Below are 13,303 nucleotides of genomic sequence, written 5' to 3'. Positions count from 1 at the left end.
ATTGGGCACTTTTCCAAAGTGCAGAAATGACATTTCTGGTTGGTCCTGAATGTCCGCCTTGGCCGGGCTGCCTCCTATCGTGCACAGGGCAGTTAACCATTCAACCTGTGCCCACGCAGGTCCTTCTCAAAGGGCAAGGTAATACTTTTCTCTCAAATCCTCTGGCCTTGAAGCTTCCAGTTGGTGGAAGAGGGAAGACTGGAGGTGGCGGCGTCCCGGAGGAATCCTGGTTCCACACGGGCTGGCCGGGCCAGGGTCTGGAGCAGCCCCACTGACGAGGGACCTGATGAAGCAGATGGAACTCAGAGCCTCTGCATGTGAGTCTGCGGTGAGGCGATGAGTCGGGAGGGTTTGGGGTTGACAGTCCATTGTCTGGGGGTTTTGTGAGGCCCTACCGGCCAGAGCCGTGGGCAGGCAAGTGTTCTCCAGGTGATAGGCAAGAAGGCAGCTGGAGGGGGCCAGAAGTGAGGGCAGCTGGGTTCCTAATGAGCCAGGAAGGTCAAGACCCCATTCTTGAGTGTTCGGGCAGAACTCTTTCATCACTGGCTGGCCCCGGTCTGGAGGCAAGGACAAAATCTGTTGAGTGTTTCAAGGCAGTGTCGGCTTGAGCTCACTGTCCCTGACCCTTTGCACTGTGACTGGCTTGTTTCTCCTGCAAAGAGGGCCAGGCGGAGCGTCCAGAGTTTCCAGACATTGGAGACTTATCCTCCCCACAACCCGCACCCCTCCCCGCCAACACACACCCACACCCACACACACACACACACACACACACACACTGCATGGGAGAAGGGGCAGGAAAGTTATAGATCTCTCTTAATAAGGGTAAAACAGGGGGAAATTCCATGCAATCTGATCCGTCAGTTAATCCTTCAACTACCTTGAACCCCACATCCCAACAGCTGCCGTGGTCTTCCCAGGATGGGCGGCCTTCCCGAGGCCTGCTGGGAGGGCCACAGGCAACGTAGAAAAGGATCTGGGGGGGCGCCTGGGTGGCTCAGTGGGTTAAGCCGCTGCCTTCGGCTCGGGTCATGATCTCGGGGTCCTGGGATCGAGTCCCACATCGGGCTCTCTTAGCAGGGAGCCTGCTTCCTCCTCTCTCTCTCTCTCTGCCTGCCTCTCTGCCTACTTGTGATCTCTCTCTGTCAAATAAATAAAATCTTAAAAAAAAAAAAAAAAAGAAAAAAAAGAAAAGGATCTGGGATTAGTGCCCTGAGAGGGTCCCCAAACGTGGAGTCACTCAGGACACTGGCTTTTGGCTGCACATTCCCACCGAGACATTTAATTCCTGCAGTTTTCAAGACCAAAAATCTTTTAATCGCTCGGTTTAGTTTTGAAGTCTCGGGAAACCAGAGAAGAGCTCCGTTGCTGTGTTCTCTGGCGACTCCGTGCCAGCTCTGGGCTCAGTGCGGGTGTCCAGGCTGGCTTGGATGGAGTCAGGAACGGATTTATTCGTGATGACATAAATCTGCAGCACAGGCCTTGCATTCGCCGGGCGTCCTCACTGCACTTACAGGTTTTTACATATATTATCTCAGCATCTTCTAGACAGTTCTGGGAAGCAGCTGTTATGAGGTAGATAGCCAGGTGAGTCATGTAAGGCTGAGCTGTTTGCTCGAATTAGTGAGACTGAAGTCAGCCTCCATTCTTATCTGGCACTATCTGCTTTGCAAAAATCTCTGACAGTTACTGTGTGTCACTTACCAGTTACTGTGTGTCACTTACCCACATCTACAATGGGATGGATGCTTCTTAAGCATCTGCAGAGAAACCTGTCCCAGAAAAAGGGGCGGGGCAAGAAACATAGATTCTTCCTTTGGTACCATGAAAATGTTACTGCAAATATTTGTTTTCTAGGGTTTTCTAGATAAAAATCAATACAATTGAAGGCCAATTCTTGTCTTTAAAAAAAAAAAAAAAAAAACTGTTCTCTCGTTTCTATCAGGGAATCTCTTCCATTACACAGAACAAGAAGTCTAAGAGTCTGTTTTCAAGGCTTCTTCCCATGCCTTGTTTTAAAATACAGACGGTCCGTCTGTCCTGCCAGTTCAGGAGTGATTCTTGGCGCTTTGAAACGCAAACATTCCTCCCTCCAGATGATCTTCATACTCCTTATACTGTTTGCGGGGCGAGCGGCCGCCAGGGCCACAGGCTTCTTCCCGGGGCTGCCAACAGCAATAAGGCATTGGGAATTTTCCACTGGGGGCTGTGTGCTGGGAGGGGGCCCAGGGCTTGCTCTCGGAGGGCTTCCGTGTGGGGGACCCTGGAAGGAACAAGGAGCAGCTGGGGCTCAGGCACCTCACCCCTTCTCACTAGGGGCTGGGGGCCCTGCCAGACTCCGGGGGCTTGGAGCAGAGTCTCCAAGAAGAAGCAAGCCACCCAGAGGCAGCTAGCTGTTTGCTCCTGGGCTTGGACGTGCACACCCAATGGCACGCACACCTACAGCTTCCCTGGAACAAGAGGAAAGTGAAAACAGATTTAGAACGACAGGTCTGTTTCCATTGGAGACCCCTCTCGGGCACAGGAGGCCGGCAATAGCTTTGTTTTCCAAAGGCTCCTCCTTGCCAGGCATTTACAGAGGCATCTGGGCTACACTTAAATGAGGAAAAAATAAACATAGGAAACCATATTTTTTTATTCTGCAGCATACTGCAAAAGTGTCTCCTGTTCAACATCTCAATGAGATGTGCTCATGGGCTTAAGGAAAACTCCCCACGTCCAGCTCCTGGCTCTGTCCATAACCAGTAGGACAGGCTTCAAGGGCCTGCCACCTGCCAGGTCCCACAAGACCCCACCCTCAGGAGTGGCCCATGCTTGTTGGATGCACTGCATTATATTTCATTCATCTTGAAATTCGTAATGATTTTTGAACAAGGAACCCCGCATTTTCATTTTGCACTGGCTTCTGGCAATGATGTAGCCCGTCCTGAGAATGAGCAAATGTAACCTATAGTGGCCTGTACTCTTCAGAGAAAACACACAACACGGCCCTTTGTGTGTGTCTGAAGACTAAGCTAGAAACGCCGTGCGCTATTTCATCAGCGGGCTTTTGCCTTAATGAAGACTTCTGCAATCTGGACTTTCATACCTCACTCAATTAACTTCAAATTTCTTTTTTTTAATTTATTTATTTCTTTTCAGCGTAACAGAATTCCTTATTTATGCACCATACCCAGTGCTCCATGTAATACGTGCCCTCCATAATACCCACCACCTGGCTCCCCCTAACTTCAAATTTCTTAAAACGTTTTAGAAACGCATACCTGGAAGTATCACTGGTCTCCCTCCTAGGGCTGAGCCAGTCATATCTTTACTGACGTGAGTGATATTCTTTGGGGCCAAGGACAGGAGATTTGTTCTCAGGGGGCCATCCAGGAAAATACAAATGCCCTATGTTGGCCAAGATTGATACACGACGTGGGCTGAGTACCCAGGAGGGGCTGGGTAAAAGCAGCCTGGGTGGTAAGAACAAACTTACCACCAAACCAAACAAACTTGCTATGCGGGTAGTTGATTGTCCAAGTCCTCGAAAGAATGTTCTGGGCTCATTTGCCCCATCTTGGTCCTCTCTTGAACCCATTACAATCATTCCACCAAAACTGTGTTTACCAGGTTCTACAGTTTCCTTCATGTTGCTGAACCCCACTGAGAAATAACATTTCTCAGTATTCCTTCAGATTGCTTGATTTGTCTGATGACTTGACCTGGCGCATCACTCTCTCCAACATGGATCTCTGTCCTCACTCACTACACTGGGTTGTCTCCCCTCTCGTGGCCACTCCTGTGCCCCATGCTACTGAATCCTCCTCGTCACCCAATCTCTGATGTTAAAGGGTTCCTGAGTCACTGGGCAGGCCCTGCCCTTCCGTGTCCATGGGTGTCATCCAGTCTCATGGCTCTTAATCCCAGGTGTGTGCTGTTGTGTCTCAAATGGCCTTTTCCAATCCAGTCTCTTCCCTGAACTCTGCACATCTTCATCTAACCATGGGTGTCCCCACCTGGGCAGTGATAGCCATCTCAAACTCAACATGTTCAAAACAAGATTCTTTTTGTCCTTCACCCTCCAAACCTGCCCATCCCCTACTGTCTCTACCTTCTCAATAATTGGCAGCTGTGTTCCTCAAGCTGCCTGAGCAGAACCCCTGGGGCTGTGTTTGACTCCCATCTCTCACACCCCACAGCTAACCTGCCGGTGAACCTTGTCAGCCTCACCGACCTCTTTTCAGCACTCACCTTTGTTACTGTTAGCATCGTCAACTGGATCATTACAGGAGTCTGCATTGGTCTCTGATTCAGCCCAGGTGTGATCCTGGACAAGTTACTTTACCTCTCTAAGCCTCAGTTTCCCTATCTGTAAATGGGGACAACAACATGCACATCACAGATTTCTTAAAGGATTAAATAAGATAATGCCAACAGAAGCACGTAGCCTATGTTTGGCATTTTGCAAACAGTACATTTAGCTGTGATTGCTTTACTCTTAGCATTAATAACGAACAGCTTCTGTGCACCTGGGCTCAAAAAGCTAAATTTACAGAGAATGAACATTAAACATCATTTTTAACTATATTTTATTTAGCATTAATAAATCTCAGTCATATTTTTTCATTTGACACCACACTTTTAGTCACTGCAATATATCCCCAGTTCAGTTTCGCAAGCTTATAAAATTCATGGAAGAGTTACCTTATTCATGGAGGCTTCTGGCCCAGCTAGGACAATGTCCTATTGCTTGTTTTCATTTCTGTTTTGACATTAAGGTCCTAAGGGAGGTTCCACTGAGCTTTACTGGATTTCCACAGGAAAGCCTGGCAGTCTGGGATCAATGGATTCATACACTTTTCCAATCTGGAGAGGTTGAGTTATTTGATTGCTGTATGGGTTACTTACTGTAGTTGGCACTTGCTCTTGAGTTTCCACAACTACAGTCTTCCAGATTCTTCCTTCTCTGTGTTCTCTAACCTCTCCTTAGATTCTGTCCTCTCCACTTTGGGACATAACGCGAATTACTGCCTTGTTGTTTTCCATGACAAATGTGAAGTGATCAGACTGTGCTCGATGCCTGTTCTGGGAAGGATCCACTTCTCATATTCAGACACGAGCGCTTCTTTTCTACAACGTCCCATGCTGCCATTTAGCTAGTCTCCTGTATTGATTTCCTAGGGCTGCTGTGACAAAGTACCACAAATTGGGTGGCTTAAAAAAACAGAAACTTATTCTCTTACAATTCTGGAGACAGGAGTCTAAAATCAAGAAGTCAGCAAGGTTGGTTCCTTCTGAGGACTGTGAGGAAAACTCTGTTCCATGTCCCTCTCCCAGCTTCTGAGAGTGCTGGCAAATCTCAGAATTTCTTGGCTTGAAGATACATCATTGCAACCTCTGCCTCCTCTGTCATCTGGTGTCCTGCCTATTTTTCTGTGTCTTCACAAGGCCGTCTTGTAATAAGAACACCATTCTTATTGGTTTAGGGGCCTATCCTACTCCAGTATGACTTCACTTAACTAATTATGTCTGCAACAACCTTATTTCCAAATAAAGTCACATTCTGAGGCACTAGATATTAGGACTTCAACATTAGCTTCTTGGGGGAAGCATAATTCAGCCTATAACATCCCTTATACAAAACTTTCCCTTGAAACATTTTAACTGTGAGTCATCTAATCATCATTTAACACTTTTTTTTTTTAAGATTGTATTTATTTATTTGACAGACAGAGATCACAAGTAGGCAGAGAGGCAGGCAGAGAGAGAGGGAGAAGCAGGCTCCCTGCTGAGCAGAGAGCCCGATGTGGGGCTTGATCCCAGGACCCTGAGATCATGACCTGAGCTGAAGGCAGAGGCTTAACCCACTGAGTCACCCAGGTGCCCCTCATTTAATACTTTAGACAATACCCATATCTTCTTACCTTTTTTTTTTTTTAAAGGTTTATTTATTTATTTGAGAGAGAGAGAGAGCATAGACATACAAGTTGGGAGAGGAGCAAGGGAGAGACTCTCAAGCAGACCCCACTGGGCATGGAGGCCAATCCAGGGCTCAGTCTCACCGCCTATGAGATCATACCTGAACCAAAACCAAGAGTCAGACACTAAATGACTGAGCCACCCAGGTGCCCCATACCTTTTAATACATTTGTTGTGTAACAGGTTTTTATTCACCTATGCCTTGAAAAATGAAAAACAACAACATAGCAAATCTAGACAACTATCTCATCAGGAAAAACAGCTATGCAAAAGCAGCAGTGTATTTTATTAAATGAAAGTCAATAATTTTATTTAGAAATACTTATCTACTGTATTTATAATGGATTCTAATTAAATCCGGTGAGTTGAAATTAGAGAGATAATGTCTCCTGAGAAATGGTTTAGAATTTTTTATGGCTGCAGTTACTTAAACTTACAGTTTTCACTAAAATCAATAGACTGTTCAATCTCACTGAGCTGAAAATGGTCTAACCACAAAGCCATGGTTTTCATCTGTATTAACACAGGCTTCTCCCCAAACCAGTGCTTGTTATGAAAAATAGATTTTTCTTTGGTCATCCAAAAGAGAGGGGAAAAATTTAATCTGTAAATTGTCATATCTATATGATGTGGGCATGATATTTCACATCAATATCCCTAATTAGCACAAGCAATCTCTAACCACCATGATAGTAATAAGTTAGTCATACAATTATTCTGTCTCTGGCTGTCACAGAAAGACTGCCATTCTTCTGCAACATCTGTAGATGGCAGAGAAATCCTCATAAATTTAAACTACAGATGCCTACCAGTCTGAAAAATAACCCAAGAAAATTTACAGAACGTTTGGAATGGTAATGAAGGAAACTTTATTTTTAGAGCCCAAAACTCCACAGTGTGGCCCATCCTGAATGAATATGAAATGGTCTTTCCAAAATATTACTTGATCCTTTTCTCTTGATTCTTATATATTTGGATAAGAGGATGCACTATAACATACCTCCAGAGTATACCTGAGCTTCTAGAAAAGAGATCGGTTTGCTTTGTACATTAATAAGAAACACAGTGCCCAACATATACTTAGGAAATACTAGGTGTAGTTATTTCATTTGGATATAGCACAAAAGTCATTTCTTTTCTCATGTTCATTTTGTTAATTCATCTCATTAAGGTGAATCCAAATCTACTTTGAGTTTATTCTTAGTTCCTAAGGTGTAGCATTTATGAAATAGCTAAGCAATAATGAAGAGGCAGTCCAGGGGCTCCTGGGTGGCTCAGTGGGTTAAGCCTCTGCCTTGCGCTCAGGTCATGGTCCTCAGGGTCCTGGGATCGAGCCCCTCGATCTCTCTGCTCAGCGGGGAGCCTGCTATCCCCCTCCCCCTCTTCCTGCCACTCTGCCTACTTGTGATCTCTCTCTCTGTCAGATAAATAAATAAAATTAAATTAAGTTAAAAAAAAAAAAAAGAGCCAGTCCAGTTGGGTTTTTTGAACCAAACATTTTCTTAAATTGCTGAATATCAAAGTTGAACCAACTCTGCATACTTACAAAGTCCAAGGGCCATTTTTCTTTAAGGCAGCTCTTCCTTGTCCTTGATAAGCTCTAGGAAGCCAGGTTGTATGCTGTCTCCACTATGGACCCAACACCATGTCAGGAGCCCTTGGGGCAGACGTGTGTAGGCTGGCTCATTCCCAGATGGCTATAAGTCTGTTCCCACTGCAGGCCAGTTCCAAGTTGAAAATTGGCTGAGTGGCCAAACCTTCCAACTCTTCCTCTAGACAGGAGTGTCCAGGGGATACAGGATAAAGAATCCCACACACCCGGCTGTACCCTCCTTCCCCAACACCCCCACGCCAGGTCTGACACACCCTTCCGCACTGTGGGTGGGGAAGGGCCAGCAAGCCACGCCTGCCCACAGTTGAGCTATTCGTAATGGGATTGAGTTCTCGAGGGGTAAGGTAGGTGACGGCTACAGGTAGCCAAAGGTGACATTTCTAAGGCATGGGGACATCATGTGACTCAAATGTCTTACTGGCCTCACACCTGCACCCCTCCAGGCCATCTGGATGGTGGGGGAGATCTGAGCTCACACTCCAGCAAATGAAGAATGAACTAGATGTGCTCAGGACATCTTTTGCTGGACAGTAAAAAGGCAGGAGCAGGGGGCTGGGAGAACAGTGCTTCAGTCTGTTGTCCTAGCCAGGCTGTCCCCACTGGCCACTGGGAGACAGCTGGAGTCCAGGCAGGCTGGGAGGTTGAACTCCACCATGTGCTAAAGCTGTCTGTAGCTCACAGACAACAGAGGAAGGAGCAACATAAAAGTTATGGAAAAAACCCCTCACCTTTCAGATCTGGTGCTCATAAAACCAGATCCAGTTTGAGGGGCCGACAGTGCTCTGGTGTTTTCCACAGCTGCCCTTCATGGATTTTCATGTTACTTTATAGCCCCGGGGCTTTCTGAGACTCTGCTGGGGGCAAACCCTATGTCCTGCTGGCCTTCCTATCTGTGCTCATTCAGCCTCCCGAAAATCAAATTACTTGGTTTTGCCTTTTTTTAGCAGCTCTAGCTCACCATTGCTCCATTAAACTTTTAAGGGACTTGTACCCTCTGGGTCTGCTTGCCAGAGTGATTTGACTTAAGGTTTTCCTGGAAGAGCCAAGAGACGATGTCCCTAGTCAAGTAAGTTTAGCAAATGCTACACAGAATTTTCTGGGAGGTGCACAGGGCTTGCACAGAGCGGTGAGAAGACCAGCAGTCACCAGCCCTTCTCAAAGCCACCTGACATATACACTCCTCACACAAGACATCCTGCAAATCCTAAATCCTGCTCGCTCACACAACTAAGCCACGTATTACCCACCCCGGAGGGTGCTTTGGGGACTTTGCGAACCCCAGTGCAAGACCCAACATTTATTCCTGGAGTGCCTTATCTTGTTACGCTCAGTCCCACCTGCCCAGCCTGTCAGGGTCTTTTTGGAACTCGAGTCTTAGGACCATATTTGTCTTGGACTCACGTCTCTCTAGCAAATGCTTCCACAAGCACACACACATCTGCAGGAAAAGAGTAGCTCATCGGTGAAGCTAGTCGCAGCTCTTCAACACGGCTGGCTTGTTGAGTTCTGCACGCACGGCCCCTCCTGGGAGGCATGCTTGGGCAGGATCCTTCCGGAGTATCAGGGATGAGTTTTATGTGGTTTCCAAGGAGATGCATTCATCTGAAGCTGTTTTTCCATCCAACAGCCCCAAAGTGAAAAGTGGTTGCGGGGAAGTTGAGTTATGACCTAATGCCAGTAGCAGCTGCTGGTAACTACCGGGAAGGGGTAAGGGAGCTGGTGGCTGGGAGTTGGGGGCTCATTAACACCCACTTCTTAAATTAGCAAATCCTTCTAGTACAAGTTTAAAAATAGAAACCTAATGGTTTCTAAAATTAGCACTCATGGCTCTCCATAAATATTTAGACCTCCAATAAACTTCTGGTCCACTTCCCTACACTAATGGGGTCAGGGAGGCTTAGCTTCTGTGCCACATTCTTGAGGATCAGTGTACTTAATGATTGACCTTGACAAGCTAGAGCTTTGAGAAGCCTCAGAATACCCTGGACCAGGGACAGGCTGCACGGCCATCAGCCTGGGGACAGCCTCCAGGCAGGACTAGAAGCATCCTAAAGGCCACCTGGAAAAGTCCAAAGCCTCTGGGCTTCCTGGGGGAACCGAGTGTCCGGTTCGGCCTGGGACTATCCCGAATTCACACTGAAAGCCTCCCCGTCTCCAGCAAACCAGAATGGTCGGTCACCGTGGCTGCCTGGACCACTGCAAAAGGACTGAGACCAATGTTCTGGGCCGTCTTTGGGGAGAAAAGTCAACTCTCCAGAAGGCACCGATGATACCCGTCCCCTCCTCCCCCCGCCCCTGGGGAGGTCTTCACAGCAGTGTCACTATTTACTTGAGCAAGTGTTTGAAGGAGGAATTAAACTACAGAGAAGACCAGCCAGGCAGGCCCAGTACTTCATCTCCTGCTCCCAGCTGCCCCGCGTATAAAACAGGATGAGCAGCTGCTGCATCCCTGGGTTACGGCGGGGAGTAAACCGGGCGGCACTGTGTCTGCACAGCGCCTGGCACCGCTTACATCTGGAAGTTGGCGCTTTGGGTGTCAGCTCGGCCAGCCTGCTCAGCACATCGGTGGTGGGGGGTGGGGGTCGCTGAAGCAGCCCTGGCCCACACAGCAGAGTGACCCCTGGGTGGGACCCTCTCCTCCCTCACAGTGACTGCATGACAGCCGGCCCTTGGGCGGCAGGGACTTGCCAGGGTCCACCCCACTCGCACCCCCACCCTGAGCCCAGCATCTCCATAAACCGTGCCCTTGCTGAGTGGAAGGAAAAACCCTTCGTGGGGAGACAAGGTGCAGGTGGCCAGTCAGTGTGAAGTGTGTGTGAAAAATACGGCGTCCTGAACAAATCATCCTTGCACAGATGTGGGGTTTTTTTTTTTGTTTTTTTAAAAGATTGTATTTATGGGGCGCCTGGGTGGCTCAGTGGGTTGAAGCCTCTGCCTTCGGCTCAGGTCATGATCCCAGGGTCCTGGGATCGAGCCCCGCATCGGGCTCTCTGCTCAGCGGGGAGCCTGCTTCCCTCTCTCTCTCGGGCTGCCTCTCTGCCTACTTGTGATCTCCGTCTGTCAAATAAATAAATTTTTTAAAAAAGATTTATTCACCTGCAGAGAACCATCCCTTTACTGTCCTCAGGACCAGGAGACACTTTGGGTCCACCGAGTCGAGCTCCCTCATATTAGAGAAAGAAGCTGAGCCTGGAAAGACCCCCTGAGAGTCACCCAGCGGGTGGGGGTGGCAACACGGATGGTCACCCTGCCCCAGGCCAGAGAGGAGACCGCAGGGTCCATTGGGGTCCACCTAAACCACTACTCTTTCTTCCTCCCCTACTCTTTCCTCACTTCCTTTTCGCTGCTTCCCTCCTTCCTCCTTTCTAATATTTCCCGAGTGTCCCCTAGTTGTCTGTCACGACAGAGGTCCTGGGTCTTTGCCCCACACAATGTGCTGGATTTTGCCGTGGTTAGGATTTTTAAACCTTTGAAATGGCTCTGCATTCCTGTCTCTCTGGAAGGCCGGTAGCAGTACCCAGTTCACAGCAAACCCACCCCTCTGCAGAGAGGTGTGACAGGAGGTGGCCTGCTGGAAGGGGTGGTTGCTGATCTGTGGTCCGGCCCCAGCACCTCAGGCAGAGTGACCTTGGTCATTCCTGGCCCCTGGCATCCGTGGGCAATCTCTAAGTTCACATCCAGCTCCAGAATTCTGGAAGAAAGCATCAGACCTGCCTGTGGGTACAAACCCTCTCACGTCCCGAGAGCACAGGGAAGTCACCCACTTTTGGAAGACATCTCATCCTGACCCGCAATCCGAGGCTAATTTCAAGTCGTAGGTAGCACACGCCTTAACTCTTGTCAGTCCCTGTGTTGGTTTAACAACTAAAGTGACCACTAATCAGAGGGTACGGAATGAGATTCGAATGCAGCATTAGTGGTTTAGGGTGGACATAAGGTAGAACTTTCCACAGGGCTTGCTCAGGGCTGACAGATCAGGAGAGGGGCTCTGGACTGCCCTTGCTCGGGGTCCTTGGGAAGCCCAGGCCAGCCAGATGTCTGCCTTCGCCCCCTCCCCTGGAGGGGAAAACTGTCTTTGACGGGCAGCGCACTCCATCACCCAGGGAAGTCGCAGAAACTATTTTTAAAACTCTTAACTGTTCTACCAACTGCCTATGGAAAACTCAGTTTCGGCGGCAGAAAATACATCAAGATAATCTTTAACCCATTTCCTCTCTCTCCCCGCCCCGCCTCCCGGCTTCATTAGGACTGCGGCGGGCGCCTGAGCGAGCGGGCAGCCGGCCACCGGGGCCATGGCCAGCGCGGCCGTGCAGCTGCTGGGCTTCCTGCTCAGCTTCCTGGGCCTGGTGGGCACCCTCATCACCACCCTCCTGCCGCACTGGCGCCGCACGGCGCACGTGGGCACCAACATCCTGACGGCCGTGTCCTACCTGAAGGGGCTGTGGATGGAGTGCATGTGGCACAGCACGGGCATCTACCAGTGCCAGATCTACCGCTCGCTGCTGGCGCTGCCCCGAGACCTGCAGGCGGCCCGCGCGCTCATGGTCATCTCCTGCCTGCTGTCGGGCGCGGCCTGCGCCTGCGCCGTGGTGGGCATGAAGTGCACCCGCTGCGCCAAGGGCACGCCGGCCAAGGCCACGTTCGCCGCGCTGGGCGGCGCGCTCTTCATCCTGGCCGGCCTGCTGTGCATGGTGGCCGTGTCCTGGACCACCCACGACGTGGTGCAGAACTTCTACAACCCGCTGCTGCCCAGCGGCATGAAGTTCGAGATCGGGCAGGCCCTGTACCTCGGCTTCATCTCCTCGTCCCTGTCGCTCATCGGTGGCACACTGCTCTGCCTCTCCTGCCAGGACGAGGCGCCCTCCAGGCCCTACCAGGCCCAGCCCAGGGGCGCCCCGGCCACCACCGCACCTGCCTACCGACCCCCCGCCGCCTTCAAGGACAACCGGGCCCCCTCGGCCACCTCGGCTTCGCTCAGCGGGTACAGACTGAACGACTACGTGTGAGTGCCCAGGGCCTGTCCCTCCCCGAGCGCACAGACGCCGCAGGACCCGGGCTCGCACCTCTGCCGTGTCCTGGCAGCCAGCTGACCTCTGGACTACTCTTTGGCGTCCAGAGGAATAATATGAACACGAGGGAGTGGGCTTAGAACACAGAGACGGAGGGGAAAAAAGGGGGAGAAAAGCTCTATATACCAAAGACTTCATCCTTTCTGGTTTTTTATTTATTATATGTATTTATGTGGGTGATTTAATAACCGCTGAATGAAAGGCAACTTGGGAGTTTGGTCTGTAGGGTTTGTTTGCGATATAGGAATAAACCTGTGGATGTGGTTGTTAATAAAAAGGACAGTATCTGCTTCCGTTTCCAGTCTGTTCTGTCTGCTGGGGTCTTACGACCACAGCACGCTGTCAGGGCCCCATGTTGCAAAGCAATGGGGACACTCCGGGAGTGGCCCCAGCCCACACATGATGAGAAATCAGAGATGGGCTGGGCTGACGTTTGTCTAGAAGCTGCTTGAGCAGCACCCACTGAAAACAGTCACTCCAGCTGAAGCCCAGAGGCGGGGCAGGAAGCACAGGACCTCCTAGGAGGAACGATGGCTGTCAGAAACCCCACGGTAAAGATAATGTTTTCTACCGGTAGCCCCCACTAGTCAGGAAGCGAATGTGAGCATTAAAAACACAGCAAAAGGAGCCTCATTGCTTGGCTCTCTGGGCATTGGCAAGA

The 13,303-nt window shown here is 49.7% G+C and overlaps 1 protein-coding gene across 3 annotated transcripts in view; it reads left to right on the top strand.

Moving 5' to 3' along the window:
- Nucleotides 1–12,922, top strand: part of CLDN14 (claudin 14) — a 59,844-nt gene extending 46,922 nt beyond the window's left edge. For 2 of the 3 annotated variants that reach the window (XM_059164700.1, XM_059164699.1), the window contains one exon: nucleotides 11,820–12,922. In XM_059164700.1, the coding sequence (XP_059020683.1) occupies nucleotides 11,866–12,579 (714 nt within the window). In that variant the 5' untranslated portion in view covers nucleotides 11,820–11,865 and the 3' untranslated portion in view covers nucleotides 12,580–12,922. Of the gene's footprint in view, nucleotides 1–125; nucleotides 318–11,819 lie in introns of those variants that run through there. The other variant, XM_059164698.1, reaches the window with a different exon arrangement.
- The last annotated feature ends 381 nt before the right edge of the window (nucleotides 12,923–13,303 follow it).

Source organism: Mustela lutreola, chromosome 2 (genome assembly GCF_030435805.1).
Source record: "Mustela lutreola isolate mMusLut2 chromosome 2, mMusLut2.pri, whole genome shotgun sequence".
Taxonomy (NCBI): domain Eukaryota; kingdom Metazoa; phylum Chordata; class Mammalia; order Carnivora; family Mustelidae; genus Mustela; species Mustela lutreola.
This window is presented reverse-complemented; position numbering and strand designations above follow the sequence as displayed.